This window comes from Lutjanus erythropterus, chromosome 8 (assembly GCF_056507025.1).
Source record: "Lutjanus erythropterus isolate fLutEry1 chromosome 8, fLutEry1.hap2, whole genome shotgun sequence".
In the NCBI taxonomy this organism is placed as follows: Eukaryota; Metazoa; Chordata; class Actinopteri; order Lutjaniformes; family Lutjanidae; genus Lutjanus; species Lutjanus erythropterus.
Genome location: NC_139324.1, coordinates 37,878,457 through 37,897,682, shown reverse-complemented (window position 1 = coordinate 37,897,682; position 19,226 = coordinate 37,878,457). Strand labels below are relative to the sequence as shown.

The 19,226-nt window shown below is 44.8% G+C and overlaps 1 protein-coding gene across 1 annotated transcript in view; it reads right to left on the bottom strand.

Annotated features, from left to right (window-relative positions):
* The window catches only part of ttn.2 (titin, tandem duplicate 2), a 221,131-nt gene that overhangs the window by 46,875 nt on the left and 155,030 nt on the right, over nucleotides 1–19,226 (bottom strand). The window contains exons 192-220 of the mRNA XM_084725464.1: nucleotides 18,737–18,888; nucleotides 18,420–18,576; nucleotides 17,884–18,165; nucleotides 17,101–17,400; nucleotides 16,395–16,688; nucleotides 13,592–15,596; nucleotides 12,707–13,394; nucleotides 11,673–11,937; nucleotides 11,198–11,524; nucleotides 10,782–11,066; nucleotides 10,379–10,678; nucleotides 9,972–10,274; nucleotides 9,563–9,838; nucleotides 9,128–9,427; nucleotides 8,741–9,043; nucleotides 7,894–8,193; nucleotides 7,510–7,797; nucleotides 7,121–7,423; nucleotides 5,827–6,129; nucleotides 5,384–5,689; nucleotides 4,688–4,975; nucleotides 4,056–4,346; nucleotides 3,274–3,561; nucleotides 2,594–3,181; nucleotides 1,930–2,034; nucleotides 1,643–1,840; nucleotides 1,246–1,542; nucleotides 513–1,100; nucleotides 95–397 (exon numbers count right to left, since the gene is read on the bottom strand). Coding sequence (XP_084581590.1) covers nucleotides 95–397; nucleotides 513–1,100; nucleotides 1,246–1,542; nucleotides 1,643–1,840; nucleotides 1,930–2,034; nucleotides 2,594–3,181; nucleotides 3,274–3,561; nucleotides 4,056–4,346; nucleotides 4,688–4,975; nucleotides 5,384–5,689; nucleotides 5,827–6,129; nucleotides 7,121–7,423; nucleotides 7,510–7,797; nucleotides 7,894–8,193; nucleotides 8,741–9,043; nucleotides 9,128–9,427; nucleotides 9,563–9,838; nucleotides 9,972–10,274; nucleotides 10,379–10,678; nucleotides 10,782–11,066; nucleotides 11,198–11,524; nucleotides 11,673–11,937; nucleotides 12,707–13,394; nucleotides 13,592–15,596; nucleotides 16,395–16,688; nucleotides 17,101–17,400; nucleotides 17,884–18,165; nucleotides 18,420–18,576; nucleotides 18,737–18,888 — 10,683 coding nt within the window. The remainder of the gene's footprint in view (nucleotides 1–94; nucleotides 398–512; nucleotides 1,101–1,245; nucleotides 1,543–1,642; nucleotides 1,841–1,929; nucleotides 2,035–2,593; nucleotides 3,182–3,273; nucleotides 3,562–4,055; nucleotides 4,347–4,687; nucleotides 4,976–5,383; nucleotides 5,690–5,826; nucleotides 6,130–7,120; nucleotides 7,424–7,509; nucleotides 7,798–7,893; nucleotides 8,194–8,740; nucleotides 9,044–9,127; nucleotides 9,428–9,562; nucleotides 9,839–9,971; nucleotides 10,275–10,378; nucleotides 10,679–10,781; nucleotides 11,067–11,197; nucleotides 11,525–11,672; nucleotides 11,938–12,706; nucleotides 13,395–13,591; nucleotides 15,597–16,394; nucleotides 16,689–17,100; nucleotides 17,401–17,883; nucleotides 18,166–18,419; nucleotides 18,577–18,736; nucleotides 18,889–19,226) is intronic.

The window sequence follows — 19,226 nt, the reverse complement described above, 5'->3', positions numbered from 1 at the left end:
TTATGCTTGATGTGTATCTCTGACTTTTCTGCATACTTTAACTGTTATGTTAAAAAAAAAAAAAAAAAGGAATTAAGTGAAATATTTTACTTACAGACAATATCTTTGGTCATCACGGGCTGTGATGGCTCACTTGGCTCCCCAAATCCAGCCTTGTTTTCAGCTGTGACTCTAAACTCATACTCTACTCCCTCACTCAGGCCTTGCACCTTAAAGCGCAGGTCAGGGATCGTCCTCTTACAAGCTCTCACCCATCTCAGTCCTCTCCTCTCTTTCCTCTCTACACAATATCCTCTGATGTCACTTCCTCCATCTTGTGCTGGTCTCTTCCATGAAATGGTGACAGCATTCCTACTGACATTGTCAATCTCTGGGGTTGAAGGTGGACCTGGTGGGCCTGGAGAAATAAAATATGCAAGAAGAAATTAATATCTTGAATTCTAAGGTCTAATTTCATGTCATTTTTATATCATATTACACAAATTATAACCATAAAAAAGTCATATACTTACGGAAACTGTCACACATTTTGACTGGACCAGAGTGGCTTGAGTCCCCAGTGCCATACTGGTTCACAGCAGACACTCTAAATATATATTCATTGCCCTTGATCAGTTTACTGGCTACATATCTGCAGTCCACAACATTTTCAGCTAGCTTGGTCCACTGCAGGCGGCTGGTCTCTCTCTTCTCGAGGATGTAGGACTTGATAGAGCAGCCTCCATCCTCCTCTGGTGGAAGCCAGGTCAGAGTACACTTCTCAGCTGAAACGTTACTGGCTTCAATGGGGCCAGGAGGTCCAGGCACGTCCAGGACCTTCACCTTTACATGTTCTTCCTTGATGCCGAAGGGGTTGCTGGCAGTGATGATGTACTCTCCTGTGTTTTTCCGGCTTGCATATTTAATAGCCAGAGTGGACGAGGTGGGAGTGCTGGTGATGGTAACAATGTCAGAAGTCTTGAACTCACGGCCTCCCTTTGACCAGACAGAAGTGGGTGGAGGTTTCCCCACAATCTTGGAGGCTGAGATCACAATGGTGTCTCCTGCCCTGACTGTTACACCATCCTTCATGTCTGGGTCAATGGTAATTGTTGGAGGCTCTGCACAGAGGAAAAAAGAAAGTTGTGTTGTAATTGACTACAAACATCTTGAATCCAAATTCATGCCTTTATGACTTTAAGGACCTGACATTTGAAAACTAAAATAAAGACATTTCAAGGACCCAGATTAGTTCAGTCAGCTTACCATACTCATCCTTGCAGGTCAGCAGCTCAGTAGCCTCTGAAGGAACGCTGATAGCTCCAGCAGCATTCTTGGCCCTGATCCTGAACTGATACTGAGATCCCTCTGTCAGGTCAGGGACAGTGAAGGCACAGCCCTGGATGCTAACATGATTGGCTTTCATCCAGGCCTTGCCTCCAGCTTCCAGCTTCTCCACCATGTAGCCAGTCAGCTTGTGGCCGCCATCATATTTGGGAGCTGTCCAAATCAAAGTGACTGTGCTCCTGGTGACATTGATCACTTCAGGCTTGCCAGGAGGATCTAAGAGAGTAGATGTACATGCATTAAAACATACAGAAAACACAAAACACATGAGGTCTCCACATTAGGGAAAAAAGAAAATCCAAAAGAGTGAACTCACCAATAGGATCCAGGGCGACCACAGCCTCAGTGACCTTGCTTGCCTTTCCTAGGCCAGCCATGTTCATGGCCATAACCCTGAACTCGTACTCTAGTCCCTCTATCAGGCCAGTGACTCTGCACTCCTTCACTCTCAGAGGAGTCTTACTGGCCCGTTTCCACATAAGACTGTTTCTCTCCTTAAACTCCACATGATATCCTAGAGAGAACACAAAATCAGTTGGTCACGGTGATTGCTGTTTGCTATTTACTCATGCTTAACAACAAACTGATATCTATCACAGTTACCAGTAATTGGGGAGCCACCGGTGTCCTTTGGATCAGCCCAAGTCAAGATGGCTGACTCATGACGGATGCTCACGATTTCTGGAGGAGCAGGCGCCTCAGGCACATCTGGACGAAGCAGAAAAATAGAGAGGGGTGGAAGGATTAGGAAAGTAATTTAGACATGAAAATACATTCAACAAACCACAGTGAGTCACAAAAGTGTTTACATGGCCACACCTTACTTTGACTTAATGAAGTACAATTACTGCTCTTTTACATGAATCTGTTTCTATAAAAAAATCCCCTCTAAATTTTGCAGGTTGGGTCCTCATTTAAGAAAGACAGATAAAAGATTAATAAAACTGAATATAACTATATTTTTCATTCAGGTCCATTGCATATCTGACTTTATGTTGTGTCAACTTCATAAGATTCACAAAATTAATTCTGAAACAAAATCTTAAGTCATCTGGTATTATAATCGGCACCCAGATTTCTTAAAAACAAGAGAGGTTAGATGATTTCATTTTATTAGGAATGAGTGTTAGCATTTTGAAACAGGACAAAAAAGGTAAGATCAGTGGACTGGAAGTTTTCCAAAAAGTTGGTATTTTTTATATTATCAAAGTTTATGCAAAACAAAACAGGTGAGCAGACCAAAATGTATTGTGAGTGTGATACTCACTGAATGGATGCTGGGCGATGACTGGGTCAGACCTCAGATACTCTCCAATGCCATACTTGTTCTCAGCAAACACTCTGAAGATGTACTCTATTCCATCATGGAGCCTGATCACCCTCATGGTGGTCTTCTGGATGGCTGAAGCTACTGTGGCCCACTTGTTGTCTGTGGTCCTCCTCTTCTCCACAATGTAGTTGGACACCTCCGCACCACCGTCATCTTTGGGTGGTCCCCACTCTAGGGTGATGCCGTCTGCGGTGATCTCATCAAACATAATGGGTCCGGTGCAGATGCCGGGCTTGCCGACTACCTTCAGCTGGAACTTGCACTCCTTGGAGCCGGCACTGTTCCTAACAATGATGGTGTAGGTGTCGGCGTCTCCTCTCTGGCAGTCTCTGATCAGCAGAGTGGTGACACCCTGAGATGCCTCCACACACATGCGGCCAGTGTCTCCAAGCATCACGTCACCCTTCTTCCAAGTTGCGCTTGGGTAGGGCACTCCAATGATGGGGATGTTGATACGTGTGGTGCTGCCTTCCTTCACCACATAGCAATTGTCATGCAGGGCACTCAAGTTGCAGTCAGGCAGCACTGAAATCCGGAGAAAAGGCTTGTTAGAAAATAATTCTAGCAAAACAAGTAACCTTAACTAACAATAGATGGCATGATGGCTGACTTCTTACCAAACTGGTCCTTGGCAACAACAGTGAGCTCGGTGGGTGGTCCCTCTCCGGACTCATTGAGTGCCTTGACTCTGAAGGAGTACTCCTTGCCCTCAGTCAACTCGCCGATGGTGTGTGAGGTGTTCTTGCCCTTCATGATCTGCTTCCACTTCTCCTCACCTTCACTCTGCTCCAGAATATAAGCAGTAATGTGGCTTCCACCGTCACTGATGGGCTTCTTCCAGCCCAGGACGATGGAGTCCTTGGTGGTCTTCTGGGCTTTGAAGTCTGTCACTGGACCAGGTTGCTCTGAAAGGGGAGGAGAGACGAGTTTGTGTTAGACAAGATATTTTTAGCGTAGACAGAGAGAAGTTCCTTCATCTCAAATTTGAATAAATAGATAGATAAGCTGCAGCCTTTTCTGACTTTTGATATATCTTGGCCATTACTCTTAAGTTCAGTTCTTTTGATTGGATTTTGTTGTTTCCTTGTTTGTTTTGTTTCTGATGTTTCCTGTATTTAGTTAACATTCTATAATCTTAAATATGGCTTTTATCTAACTTGATGGTAGCAGTAGTTCAATCAATAATCAATAACAACCTGCAACACTGACAGATGAAAATTAAAATGTAAAAAATATGTTAAAAAGATAAGTTATTAACCATTTCCAGATTATTTAGTTTATCAGTACTTTACAGTCTACTGTACTTTTCAGTACTATACTAAATAGTCTAAGCTGTTTTACTCTGTTAAACAAAAAATCTATTCTAATTTAGAAAAAAGCAACAATGCCTTGTAGCTACCTGAGGCTCGGACAATGCCGGCGGTCTCACAGCCCTCTCCAATGCCATAGGCGTTCTCAGCCAGCACTCTGAAGCAGTAGGCCTGCCCCGCCTCCAGGTTGGTGATCCTGAAGGAGATCTTGTGGCACTCTGCTGACACACAGGTCCAGGCTTTTCTCTCAGCCAGACGTTTTTCTACAACGTAGCTCTTGACTGGGCTCCCACCGTCAAGTAACGGGGCTTCCCAGGTGATGCAGGCATGGGTTCTGGAGGTCTCCTTCACGATCAGGTTCACAGGTGGTCCAGGAGTATCTGAGGGGGAGAGAAGCAGTACATCTGGATTAGAGATTTAGTTAATTGAACTCAGATGCAAATCAGGTCCTAGATGCAAATTATAGGACTGAAAATAGCCTTTTCTGATAATTTGTGGGTCAAGACATCTGGACACCTATGCACATAACCATTGTTTTAACAACTGTATTTCTGTATTGTTGCAGAATCATAAAAGGACATAACCTGCACTCAGCTATATTCATGGAAAAAGCTCTTTGACTTTGCAACTGAATTTAGCTAAATTCTAACCTTTTTTTTCAACATACCAAACTCATGCTCACTTGGGTGTGTGTACTCATATTGTGTGTTATGTTTCTTACCTAGGACCTTGACTATGATATTGTAGCTCTTGGTGCCGCTGCTATTCTCCAGTGTCAGGACGTATTTGCCAGCGTCGTATCTGTTGATGTCCTCAATCATCAGTAGGGTGTCCCAGTCTGATGTATTGATCAGCAGGCCCTGCCTTTCCTTCAGGTTGGCGTCCACCTTTGTCCATGTCACCTTTGGTGCTGGGCGTCCTCTCAGTGGGACGTATAGCCTCATGGTGACACCAGCACGAAGAACCAAAGCCTTTCTCAGGTCGGCATCTAGCTCAGCCTCAGGAGCGACTGTAGGATGAACATAAAATTGCCTTTTAATCATGACTTAACTGTCTTCTTTGCTGTTTGTTTGACTTTCTATGAGCAACTTGTTATTTTCAGTTGAAAACAAGGCTGCATTAGCTTGCACATAGTTAGCATAATTTTAACAAGTTCACAAGAATGGTTATTTCTGAGAACATGCTTTGTTTATGCAAAAATAATTAGCTAACTGAAATGAGCGATAATGCACAATTAAATATCTTGATGTTAGCAATGAATCATTGAGGCAAAGATATAATAAGGGAATGTACTTATATATATATATATATATATATATATATATATATATAAAAGGGACAATATTTCACTCAGATGACTTCATACTTAGAAGTTATTGAGTGGTACAATGACAGTTAATGAATAGTTGGAGCGTACTCAGGATGTCCTTGGGCATGTGGTTTCCAGGGACCTCGCTGGGCTCACTGTAGCCAATCTTGTTGACAGCGATTACTCTGAACTGGTATTCGGTGTTGTCCATCAGGCCTGTCATCACGAATTTGGTGGCCTGTAACTTCTTGGGGATGTTGCACTTGGTCCAGTCCTCGGCTTCAACTCGCTTGCACTCCACCAGGTAGCCAATGATCTCACAGCCCCCATCGTAAGCCGGTTTGGTCCAGCTAAGGCTAATGGAGCTCTTGGTGGAGTCCACAACCTTGGGGAAGGCAGGAGGTCCAGGAGGATCTGGAGAATTAGAGTGATATATTTGTTAGTATTTCCACATTTCATGGGAAAAAATGTTTAAAATAAAGTTGCAGCACTGTCTGTTTAAAGATTTTTTGTTTCATATTTGATGTGTGATTTTTAAAGCTTATACTTACAGACAGGGTCAACAGCCAATGCAGCACTGGACGCATCGCTGGGTTTGCCCAGACCGGCCTTGTTCATGGCGATGACTCTGAACTCATACTCAGAGCCCTCGGTCAGCTGAGTGGCCTTGATAGTCCTGTCGATAACTGGCCGGCGGTTGACTTTAGCCCATGTCAGCTCAGTGGCCTCACGTTTCTCCACCATGTAGCCCAGGATGGTAGCCTTGCCGTCGTTGGCTGGGGCCTTCCAACTTACTGTCATGGAGTCCTTAGTAATGTTGGTGATGATGGGCGGCTCGCATGGACCAGGAACATCTGATTGAAGAGATACAGCCATGAAAATTGTTTGTGAAAATTGTCAACATTCAATTTGCGCTATCTTGTTAATCAAATATTAATCAATATTCATCGAGAGGGACTGAACACACAAAAAATGTAATGATTAAAAGCAGGGCTGTACAATGACACACTGACCAGGTCATATAATATACTAAATGCTCGAACGAGAATGTGATGGATGATAAAATAAAATTGTTCGCAGAAATCAACAAAATTTGAAAGTTCCTTGTAGTAGCATTAATAACAAAAATAAAACATATTTCAGCAGTTTAAACCATTTCAATTTTTCCAGCCATGACCAACCTAAAACATGATTCTCAACATGTATTTGCAGAGACATTCAGAGGAAGCAGAAGGAAGTTTGCACATTTCAAACTGTCTACAAAGCCTTTCTGTGCAATATGACGTTTTTTCTTCAATATGTGTGAATATTCCTGATCTATTTTCTATCAACACGATGCATAAGTACTGCAGTGGTGTGAGTGTCTGCGTGTGTGTGTGTGTGTGTGTGTGTGTGTGTGTGTGTGTGTGTGTGTGAGTGTGTGTGCGTGCATACAGTGGGTGTGGATGAGCAAAAGAGAAAAAGAAAAAAAAAGGGGTCATATCAGGTGATCAGAGCACAGCAATTAAAGTTTAGCCATGAATTTGTGTAGTAGCAGTAAATATACAACTTGACCATGAATAAACACTGCAGAAAAAATTCAAGAAGCTCTTGCGGCTTGCCTTCAAGCTGCTGTGGAAAGCACAAAATGTGGATGAAATACGTTTTCTGTGCCTTTTTACTGAGTGCTAGCCTCACGTTTACAGGAGTTTAGTCAAAAAGATAGACTTGAAACCGAATAAACACAAGAAGAAGTCATATAAACACTTCAGGCCGTATTTTTGCTCATCATGAGGCAGCTGGGAAGCAAGATGCACAGAGCTGGTGCAGACAGCTGAGTCTTCAGCTATATTGGTCTGAACTTACCATACGGATTCTTGACCATAACGGGGTCGGTCATGATGGCGTCGCCCTGACCATACTGGTTCTCAGCACTGACTCTGAACTGGTACTCGTGTCCTTCAATGAGTTTCTCCACTGAGCAGTCAGTGATGTGTCCGCTGATATTGGAGGTGACCAGCGCCCAATTGGCCCTGCTAGTCTCACGCTTCTCAATGATGTAGTTGGTGATCTCAGAGCCTCCATCTGCAAGTGGGGGCTCCCATCGCAGCTTAACACGATCTGCAAACACCTTAGTAATTTTCACTGAGGCTGGAGGGCCGGGTTTATCTGCAGGGGAAACAGTGGAAGGTTAGCTTCTTTGTTAATCTCTAGACATAAAATGCTACAATAAAATAATATAAAATCCAACTTACCGAGTACTTTGACTTTGATGGTGCCATACTTGCTACCATTGATGTTCTCAGCGGTGATGGTGTAGTCTCCAGTCTCCTTCCTCGTGACAGAGTAGAGCTCCAGCAGGTGGATGTGTTTCTTCTGGACCATCTTCATTCCCTCAGTGAGGACCAGAGGAACTCCGTCTCTCTTCCAGCTCACCTTGGGCAGCGGCTTGCCAAACACCTCAGCATCCAGGAAGACGTTCTCTCCAGCCTTCACCACAATCAGGGTCTTCATGTTGATACCCAGCTCCACACGAGGAGGAACTGCTCGGCAAGGAGAGATAAAAAATTTAAAAAAATCATTGTTTGTCAATAATCACATTTTACAGTCATAGTTTTCTTTGATGAATGCAGTTGTACCATTCTCTGCGATGACAGTGATGGGGTCGGACAGCTCGGATGGCAGGCTGATATTGATGGCAGTCTTAGCGATGACTCTGAACTGGTACTGTTGGAACTCTTCCAGGCCAGTCACCACATAGCTCTCCGTTTGGATATTCATGCAGTTGGCATTGCAGCGGGTCCACTTCTCCTCTGGAACCTTTGTGTACTCCATGTAGTAGCCAATCAGCTTGCTGCCACCGTCATGCTTGGGACGGCTCCAGACCAATGAGACAGAGTTCTTGGTCACATCCATGGGCTCAGGTTTGCCTGGTGGGTCTGGATAGAAAAAAAAACGTACAAGAGTGTAAACCTGGTTGGTATCACTTGCCTGGAAACAAAATTTGTCATGCAGCAATATTGTTTCATGCAGACTATTCAAATAAAATCTCCACTAAAAAAAAGCTTCAATGAAGAGACAGTTTTTGTTTCAATTAGCTTAAAATTGTGACTTAATAATATCATTATCTAAAGGCAAGAAATTATGTAATAATTAGGCAGCAGTGGGTCTGCTAGTGCAAAATGAAACATGACAGCCTTCATTTAGTATCATGTTGAAAATGTGATATAAATATGATAGAGCGATCCCTTAATCATTATTGTATTAAATTTCATGATATAATCTGCATTATACCTACCACAATCACAAATTCACTATTAAATGACCTAATTAAAGATTGAAATGTCATCTTAAGATAAAATTTGGAGTGGAATTTGAGATATTTATATGCATTTTTATGTATGCAACCTACAGTCATTATACTAATTTCGATGCTGAAAGGAATTATTAGCAAATAAGCACTTGCTAATAATTGTGTTTTCGTACCAACAGCAGTCCTGGCGGTGATGAAGTCGGTCTGTTTGCAGGGTTTGCCCTGTCCAGCCAGGTTGATTGCCGACACCCTGAAGGTGTATTCCAGACCCTCAATCAGGCCGGTGCAGGTGTACTGTGTGGCTTTGACCACGGACTCGTTGGCCCTGACCCACAGAAGGCTGTTCCTGTCCTTCTTCTCAATACAGTATCCAGTGATGGGGGTGCCACCATCACTGCTGGGACGTTCCCATGATAGGATAACAAAGTCCTTGTTGACCTTGTTGATCTGAAGGTTTCTGGGCTCACTGGGAGGATCTTTGGGGGAGAATGAAACAATTAGTATAAACCGTAACCACTAATGGAGTTAAAAATGTTTAAAATGTTTTGGTTCAGACTCACCAAATGGATATCTGGCGATCATCTTCTCAGAGTAGATGGGCTCGGAGATGCCAAACCTGTTCTCAGCACGGACTCTGAAGCCATACTCTTTGCCGGGTGTCAGTTTGGTCATTCTAAAGCTGGTTTTGGTGCAAGATGAGGACACGGTGATCCAGTCGCCTTGGCTGACGTCACACTTCTCTACAATGTAGTTGGTGATGTTGCTGCCACCATCCTCCTGTGGGGAGTTCCACAGCAGCGTGCAGGCATCGTTGTCCAGTTCAGTGATCTCCAGCGGAGCCTCAGGGGGTCCAGGGATGTCTGCAGAGACACAGTGGACAAGTCATTAATGAAAGAAACATCACCGCTAATAAATTATCTATTATTCATCATTTAAGTATCATCTGTCTCAGTTTAGAACCAGCAGCTGTAACTGCATCTGTTGTTGGAACTGACCCGTGATGATGACTCTGAGGATCTGGTTGACTTTGCCGGTACTGTTCTCGGCTGAGAGGCTGTAGTAGCCGCTGTCCTTTCTCGTCACATTCTTGATCATGAGCGTGCATGTTGTCAGAGTCTTTATGACAGACAGGCGGTCAGAGGTCAACACGTCCTCATTGCCCTGCTTCCACTTGCAGATGGGAGCAGGTTTACCTGCCACAATGGCCTCAATCACCATCTTAGATCCAGCTCTGGCTGTCACAATGTCAGGCATGATGATCTTAGGAGCCACTGGGAGGAGGAAAAAACACCAAATGTTACGTCATAATATATTCATTCATCAAGGGATATTTAATATTTTTGGCTTCAAAGTAAATATTTGAGTGTCTTCCAGTCAGTCACTGAGGTAGACTTTTGTACTCACTTAGCTGCTCCTTGACCTCAAACACACCCTCCGCCTCCCGGGGCAGGCTGACGCCCACTGAGTTCCTGGCTGCCACTCTGAACTTGTACTTCTTTCCTTCCTTCAGACCAACCACCACAATGGTCAGGTCTTTGACCACAGAGTAAGGTGTCCACTTGTCTTCAGGTGCACCCTCCTCCTGGTAGTCCACCACATAACCGTTGATCTTGGCTCCTCCGTCTCTGAGTGGCTTCAGCCAGCCCAGGGTGGCGCTGTTCTTGGTGATCTCCAACACATCCATCTTCTTCGGAGGGTCGGGCTCACCTGAGTGCAACAAACAGCAGGCATTAGGAGGAATAAAAACAGAAAAATGGAGGAACACTAGGGTTGGCATGCTAAACCTTATCTTTGTCTGTGGTGGCACTCACTGATGGGATCAACAGCCAGGTAGGACTTGGGTGAGTCCTGAGGAACTCCAATGCCGTACTTGTTGCATGCCATGACTCTGAAGTAGTACTCAATACCAGGTGTCATATTGGTCACTTTGAAGCTGGTCTTCTTCAGTTCCTCTGTGCACTTGGTCCAGGTCTTTCTGTCTACCTCACGTTTCTCCACAATGTAGTTTAGGATGGGACTGCCACCGTCGTTCTCTGGTGGCAACCAGGCCAGCTGAGCTGTCGTCTTGGTAATGTTGGTTGCCTCCAGGCCACCAACAGGTCCAGGAGTATCTGCAGAGGAGGAATTTAAAAATCATTTTTATAATAAAGTTTGGTTTTTTTTAAATGCAGGTGCTATGAAAATTAATTTTGTCCTTATTATTCTGTTTCTCACCAAGGACTTTGACACGGACGAACACAGCTTTCTCTCCAGCTGAATTGGACAGAGTCAGCGAGTATTTTCCAGAATCCTCTCTGGTGCTCTCAGGGATGACCAGGAAGGACATGGTATCGACCTGGTCCACATGACCACGGCGGATCACATTGTCCACACCCAGGCGCTTCCAGGTAACCTTGGGGGCGGGCCTTCCTCTGATCACAGCGAAAAGCCTGATTGGACAGCCAGCTCTGACAGCCAGGCCCTTCCTCAGACTGGCATCCAGGTCAATCTCTGGAGCCTCTGTTGTCATAGAAACACATTGATGTTGAGATCATTAGAGTGTAGTTAACATTTGCTACCACCACCTCATGTAATACAATGAATTTATTGAGGTACGTCTGCTGTTGGCTTTAGTAGCTGTTCATTCTTACCCAGGATCTCCTTGGGGAAGACAGCCTCCTTCAGGTAGGCATGGCGTCCCCAGCCCACCTGGTTCTGGGCAGACACCTTGAATTCATATTCCTGCTTCTCGTCCAGCTGGCCAATGGTGAACTCTGTGAGCACCAACGGGCCGCGGGTGTCGATTCTCTTCCAACCCTCTGTGGGTTTCTCAGGGTCAGCCTCGCTCTTCAGCCTCATGTCCAGGCTGTAGCCGATGATGGGGGCACCACCATCATACACAGGTTTAGACCAGCTCAGGGTGATGGAGGTCTTGGTGCTGTCGCCCACCTTCAGTCCTGCAGGGGGGCCAGGGGGCTCTGCAGGTAAAGATAGTAAAACAAAGGTTAAAAAACACAAGAAGACACAGGGGACAGGCCCTTCAAGTCCATCTCTGACATCTGAAGCGCGTTCTGGCCTGAGTGCAAATCTGAAGAAAATGTTTAAAAACTGTGACTGCAAACTCACCGATGGGATCTTTGGCTGCGACAGGTCTGCAGGGTTTGCTGGGCTCTCCCAGGCCAACCTCGTTCTCAGCCTTCACTCTGAACTGGTACTCATGGTTGGGAATCAGGTTGGTGACTTTCATTCGTCTCTCAGAGATGGGGCTCTTGGTGCAAGGCACCCAGCGCACTGCCCTCTTCTCTTTCCTCTCGAGGATGTAGCCGGTGATTGACTTTCCTCCATCATTCTCAGGAGGAGCCCAGACAACAGTCATCTCATCTTTGCTCACCTGGATCATAAAAATAGCAAGTGTGAGTAACAGTAGCTTTTTCAAGGAGAAGAGTCTTGACTGTGCCTAATTAAATATATCCTCAGTGTCCCTTTTCCAGTTTAATTAAATGTTCACAACGATACAAAGATATTTGTAAGACTGTCCACTCTTAATTTGCTGAGCCTTAATTCTCACAGAGAAGACTTCCACATTATTCCTTCTAAAATCAAGAATTAATTCTTTTGTCTTCCCAAAATTCAATTTAAAAAAAATTGCATCACACCAGCTGATGAATGATTCAATCTCTCTTTTATAGGCAAGGCTATTGCCTTGGTTAAGTAGACCCACTAGGGCAGTATCATCTGAAAACTTTTGACATTTAATAGCATACCTGACTGTGCCTGTAGTCAGCAGTATTTATGGAACTCCTATGCTGGTTAAAATAATGTCAGAATATTTGTCCTCAGTCCTGACACACTGAGGTCGAGACAAAAGATAAAACCCAAGCAATATTTTGGTTGTGCAATTTAAAGTTAATTTATTAGCCAAAATGTGTGGTTGAATAGTATTAAAAGTACTAGAAAAGTCAAAAAACATAATCCTAACAGAGCTATCAGTTGTTTTCAGTTGGTGTAAATGCAGAATATTAAATGCACCATCTACTTGCACACCCTTCCTGTTGACAAATTGCAAGGGATCTTGAAAGACTGACACTTTGTATGTAACAATGTAAGTCAATGTGAGCCACTTTTAGAGAAATCTATACAAGAGGAATTCTTTTACTCACCTTGGTGACCTCAGGGGCATCCGGGGGTCCAGGTTTGTTGAACTGAGTCTTGACAGTAACAGGCTTGCTCTCCATGGGAGGGCCAGTTCCCATCTTGTTCTCAGCCCTCACTCTGAAAATGTACTCGTTGCCTTCCACCAGTCGGGTGATATTACAGTAGGGTGTGACCACAGAGGCGGAGTATGTAGACCAGACCATCCTCCTCGTCTCACACTTCTCCACGATGTAGCTGTCAACCTCGCAGCCTCCATCATCCTCTGGGCCGTCCCACACCACTCTGCACTTGTCAGCTCCGATGCCAGTAATCCTGAGGTTCCTCACCGGGCCGGGGACATCCAGGACATTAACATTTGCATATGCTGTGAAGGTGCCAGCCGAGTTAGTGGCGGTGATAATGTACTTTCCAGTGTCGGTGCGTCTGGACTTGGTCAAAAGGAACTTGGAGTAATCTGGGCCGGTCTCATAGCTGATTCTCGGGTTGTCTCCAACAGCCTTGTCTTTGGTCCATTTGACCTCAGGCTGGGGCTTTCCTCTCAGGCCGGCCTCCATCCTGACAGACTCTCCAGCCTTCACTGTCAAAGTTCCGGCCAGCTTCAGGTCAATGACGGGCTTCTGGATCTCCTCCTTCACCACAATATCAGCAAGTCTCACCCAAGCACTCTCACCTCCTTCGTTGACAGTTTGTACTCTGGATGAAAAATTGTAAGAATTATTATTTAAAAGTAATCTGCAGGCAATACTCAAAGAACACCATTGCTCCATTGCAATTGATTCACTTGTGCATCAATACTATCAAATCAGGAGATAAGTGTATTGTCCCAGCTTTAAGAAACACCCTGCAAAGCAAACAACATGACCTTTTAAAATAAGAATACAGTAACCTACCTGAAGGTGTACATCTGGTTCTCCACGCATTTGTCAGCCAGGAAGAAGGTGTCAGTGAGAGTGCCAGTGTTGAGCTTCTCCCACTCCTCAGCATCTTTGGCTTTGCACTCCAGGTTGTAGGACAGATTGGGGCTGCCACCATCGTAGTCAGGCCTCCTCCATCTCAGATGGACGTGGTTCTTACCAATGTCAGTGACTCTGAAGTTCTCGGGCTCACCAGGCTTCTCGATGGGGTCGATGGCCAGCACAGGGGTCTTGGTCTCAACAGCAGGTCCAGGTCCCATCTTGTTCTCGGCACAGACACGGAACAGGTACTCGTGGCCCTCCATCAGCTTGGCCTTGATCTTGCGATTGGTGCAGGTGGAGGTGATCATGGACCACATGCTAATGCTTGGCTCACGGCACTCCACAATGTAGTTTGTGATCTCAGATCCACCGTTGTCTTTGGGGGCCTCCCAGTTGATCATGCAGGAGTCCTTGGTGACATAGGTCAAGTGCAGGTTCTGGCAGTGGCTGGGTCTGTCCAGCACATTGACGGTGATGGTGCAGGAAGCCTCGCCGCCCTCATTTGAAGCCTTAAGGACATATTTGCCATGGTCAGCTCTTGTGGCCTCCTTAATCCTCAGATGGACCACAGGGAGATTCTGCATAATGGTGATGCGTTTGCTGTTCTCCAGAACTGTCTCCTCCTTTGACCAAAGCACTTCGGGGTCAGGACGGGCTTTGATGTAGCCAATGATGTTGATGTTGTGTCCAACACGCACAGTGACACGCTCACGGCACATGGCGTCCATCTCAATCTCTGGAGGGATGAGGATATCCTGAGCAGTGATTGACTCTGGGATTTCTCTGGACGCTCCATCTCCAATCATGTTTGAGGCATAGACTCTGAATCTGTAGGTCATACCCTCCTCCAGACCCTTGACCGTGAAGGCACACTGCTTGATGAAGTCATCCAGGTTCACTTTCTTCCATTCTTCAGCATCACCCTTCTTCATTTCCACGGTGTAGCCAAGGATGGGGCTGCCTCCGTCTTTGCTGGGTTTGGTCCACACCAGGTCAGCAGTAGTCTTGCTGTAATCCTTAACTTTGGGGTTGATAGGGTGGCTGGGGACAGTGACTTGCCTGCAGGGCTTGCAGGGGTCAGAGATGGGAGAGGGGCCACTGTAGCCGGCAATATTCTCAGCAAACACTCTGAACTCATACTCATTGCCCTCAAACAGACCCAGGACTCTGTACCTCAGGTCCTTGCAAGGTGTCTTGTTTACACGAATCCATTTTCCTCCCTTGTGTCTACGCTCAATGATGTAACCAGTGATCTGGCTGCCACCATCAGCCAGGGGCATGGTCCAGCCAACTGTAAGAGCATCCTCTGTGATATCAGAGGGCTGTGGCTTACCAGGCGGGCTGGGTGGCATGAAGGAGTGCTCAGCAACAGTGGGCTTGCTCTCCAGAGGAGCGCCGATACCCATCTTGTTCTCAGCACGGATGCGGACCACATACTCCACTCCCTTCTGCAGGCGAGTGATGTTGAGCTTGGTGGCGAGGCTGCCGGAGCTCACACCTCCCCAGGTCTCCTTGTTGGACTCTCTCTTCTCCACAATGTAGTTGGTGATGGGGCTACCGCCATCATCCTTGGGAGGACGCCATTCAATCATCATGGAGTCTGGAGTGACCTCTAGGATGTTGACAGGTCCTATGGGAGCAGCAGGGACATCCAGGACAGTGACGTTCAAGGCTGCTGTCTTGGTTCCAGCTGGATTGGACACAGAGAGCAGATAGGTGCCGGTGTGGTTCCTGGTGCACTCGTTGATGCTGAGCACGGTGGAGAAGTTGTCAGTGTCGATCTTAATGTTGCCTGCACTGGTGATCTCCTCTCCTTCGATGGACCACTTGGCAGTGGGGACGGGGATTCCTCTCATGATAGCTGGCAGCCTGATGGTGGTGCCAGCCTTGACGATGATGCCTTCAGTGAGCTTAACATCCACCTCGATAATTGGAGGCACTGTGGGCATGCAGACAGAAGAGGTTAGCCTGTGCTACTACACAGGTGGAGGTTAATTGGAAACACTTTATATTAAGCATTAGTTAATAGGTAATAAGGCCCTTACAAGGTGCTTATTAACATATGTGTTAATAAGACGATATAAGTGTTAACAGCATAATAAACATTTTTATTGTTATATTATAAGACATTTATAAGCAGTCTTATAAGAAACTTGTTTATGGATTTTGAGGGTACCAGATCTGAAATGTTAACAGTGCTTATTAAGGTTAATTGATCCTTTATTAAACACTTATTAACAATTAACTATGTATTTTGGGGGCACTGGTTCTTCAGCTTGACCAGTGCTTATCAAGGTTAATTAACCCTTTATTATGCACGTGTTAACAGTACATAATAATTTTTTTAAATTATTACTAATTTCAGGCACTTTTCCTCTTCTAAGAGGTGCTAATAAATGTATAAAGAAGTATGTAAAAATCCCAATTAAGCTTAATAAATGTTTAAGAATGACATGATTGGCAAGTTAGTTAAACTCAATAAATGTGTTTGTAATAAACAATTATAAGAAACTCTTTTAATAACTTTTGTAAGCATTCTATAAACTATAAACAAGTGTTTTTTAAGTGCTTGTAAATGTCTTAGAATCCAATAAGAAACATGTTTATTATGGTATTATTAACAACTATATAGTCTTAAAAAATATTAATGGTAATAAGTAAATAAGACATAATCCTGCATAGAATTCATGTGATATAAGTGATATGTGGTGTGTTTAGGTTTTATCCAGTATCTCACCCAGTTTCTCCTGGCAGAGGATTGGCACGGTGGTGTCGGGTCTGCTGAGGCCGATGGCGTTCTCGGCCCTCACTCTGAAGCGGTAGGTCTTTCCTTCCTCCAAGCCAGTCACATGACTTTCAGGGATGCTGACAGTCTTCCACTCGTCCCACTCTTTCTCCCCCTCTTCCTGATACTCCACCAGGAAGCCTGTGATCTCACTTCCTCCGTTGCGGTCGGGCCAATTCCAGACCAACCACACCTCTGTCTTGTCCACATCACTGTGGTGCAGATCTTTGGGAGGACCAGGGGGGACTGGAGGGATGGAAGAAGAGACATTTAGATTTGAACCTGTGAGTTTGAGCAAGCACATCATAGACTCCACCTTCTATGACCCTGAAGAGATTAATTTGCAATATGTTGTTGGCATATTGGTGCAGCTGCCCAGTGTAAAGTGGAAAGTATGCATTGGTATTACATTTTTTTTAAATTAAAGTTTTTTGCCTCATTATCTCCCTGTTCTGTTTTTGTTTTCTACAGTTATACTGTAAAATGCTGTGAAGCTGGATCACTCTGTTAAGGTTTTTCACCAAATATAACTGTATAAACTACTGTGACTATGTAAAAAAAAATGGATGGACTACTACTAAAACACTGAGATCTACTCTCAATACAAGATAATCCACATTAACCAGCCAATAAAAGTGGTCGCTGTGGTGTTACTCACAGAGTGGGTTCATCGCCTTGATGGCCTTTGGCGTCTCGACGTACTCGCTGCGGCCGCACAGGTTCTCAGCAGCGACTCTGAATGTATAGGACGTGCCCTCCATCAGGTGCTTCAGCATCATGCTGCGTTTCTTGGATGTGGAGCAGACAGGCACCCACTGAGTGGATGCCGTGTCTTTCTTCTCCACCACGAAGTTGGTGATGCGAGTACCACCGTTATCCTCTGGGTCCTTCCAGGACAGGTAGGCGGAGTCGCTCCTTACGTCAGACACCCTGAGGTGCTGAATGGGACCAGGTTTGTCTGAAGAAAACATGAGAAGAGCGTCACAAAACTGTTGAGCTTGACTTTTTATTAGTGCCAGATACAAAATGGAAATTAACTATATGCATCATAACCACTTCCAGTCAAGTTTATCAACTAATTGACAAATTATCCCCCTGTTTTTGACTCACTTAAGTTTTCATTCACTTCTCTTTTTAATTGGAAACACTTTAATCACTTCTATTTATTTTTCAATTATTTTTTTGTTATGTTCACCCTTGAGGCCACTTTCCTTAAATGATAAATGGAAATTTTGTGTTGTAAATACTGAAACGTGATTCTGTTTTCATCGTATCATGAGTTTCGATTCACATTCTCATCACATCATCAGATAATTTTTGTTCCTTCCAAACTTCATAAACAATCAATGTTAAGTTGATTATCCTCACCAAACTATTCAGAGCAAATAAGTGCTGAATCACACTAATGAATTCAAGCTAAATATCTTTGTGCAGTTCTTACCAAGGACCAGGACGGTGCAGATGGCAGTCTTGGATCCAGCTGGGTTCTCCACAGTGAGGGTGTAGTCTCCACAGTCACCACGGTTACAGAACCTCATCTCCAGCTTGGTGCCTGCCTGGTTGGTCTCAATGTCGGCCCTGGTTGGCACCTCAGCTTCATTCTTCTTCCAGGAGACGGTGGGGAATGGGACGCCTTTGATGGCGGCCATCAGGGTGATGTGGGTGCCAGCCATGGCCTTCACCTCACGGGTCATAGCAGCATCCAGAATCAGCTCTGGGGGCTCTGGGGGGGGGGCAAGGGTGGAGAAGAAAGACATGAGACATTAACAGTTGACTCAGTGAGAATTACTGGTTGCTAACAGTGTGTTATGTTTAATACTCAATTCTGATCGTTAAATTAAGGCATTCTAAGGTTTGTTATTTCTGTATAATACAGCGTTGCTATGAAGAGCAGACTGTTGCTATGTACACAGTTCTGATCTTGGACTCTGTTAGACTCGGTTCAGATAAAACTGAATGACTGAAACAATGACTCACCAAGTCTGTCCTGTACCCTGACCGGTTCCGTCAGGTTAGCGGGGTCGGACTCTCCGGCAGCGTTGACGGCCATGACCCTGAAGCGGTACAGAGCGCCGTCATCCAGGTTGATCACTTTAAACTTGGTCTCCTGGCAGGAGTCTGGAGTCTGGTTCACCTGAAGACAGCAGCAGGACAAAAGTTACAGATCACATTTTACTTACAAAGATTAAGAAGACGCAGAGCAAAGGTCATGGGGTCATTAAAATCAAAAGCATAACTTGTCCTTCATGAAAATCTGCCTGTAAGATTTCATGGTGACTGGACAACCAGCTCACCTTGATCCACTCCTCCTCTCCGGCCTTCTGGTACTCCAGCAGGTATCCGAAGATCTTTCCTCTGCCAGTGTCGGTGGGAGGCTTCCAGGACAGAGTCACGGACTCCTTGGTGAAATCGATGACCTGGAGGTTCACTGGTGGACCAGGTTTCACTGTGACAAAGGACAGGGACGAATTCTTATAGTGAGGCGACATACTAATAGGAGGATGGTGAGATATGACTCATAAATAATAGTTTATATTAATTAATCTTCTCTAAAATAACATACTGTTAGGGCTGGGTTATATGGACGAAATCAATTACCACTTTATTTTTGACTCAATTCCTCTATCAGTATGTTGCAACAATAACTGACTACTGCTGTTTAAAAAAATGAACATAGTGAGATTTTTACTAAATAATCATTAGTAATGAGGATATAATAACTAAGTGGGTACAGTTAAACAGCTAGAACAGTCAGTAAGTTCATGACTTTTCTGTGATACAAAA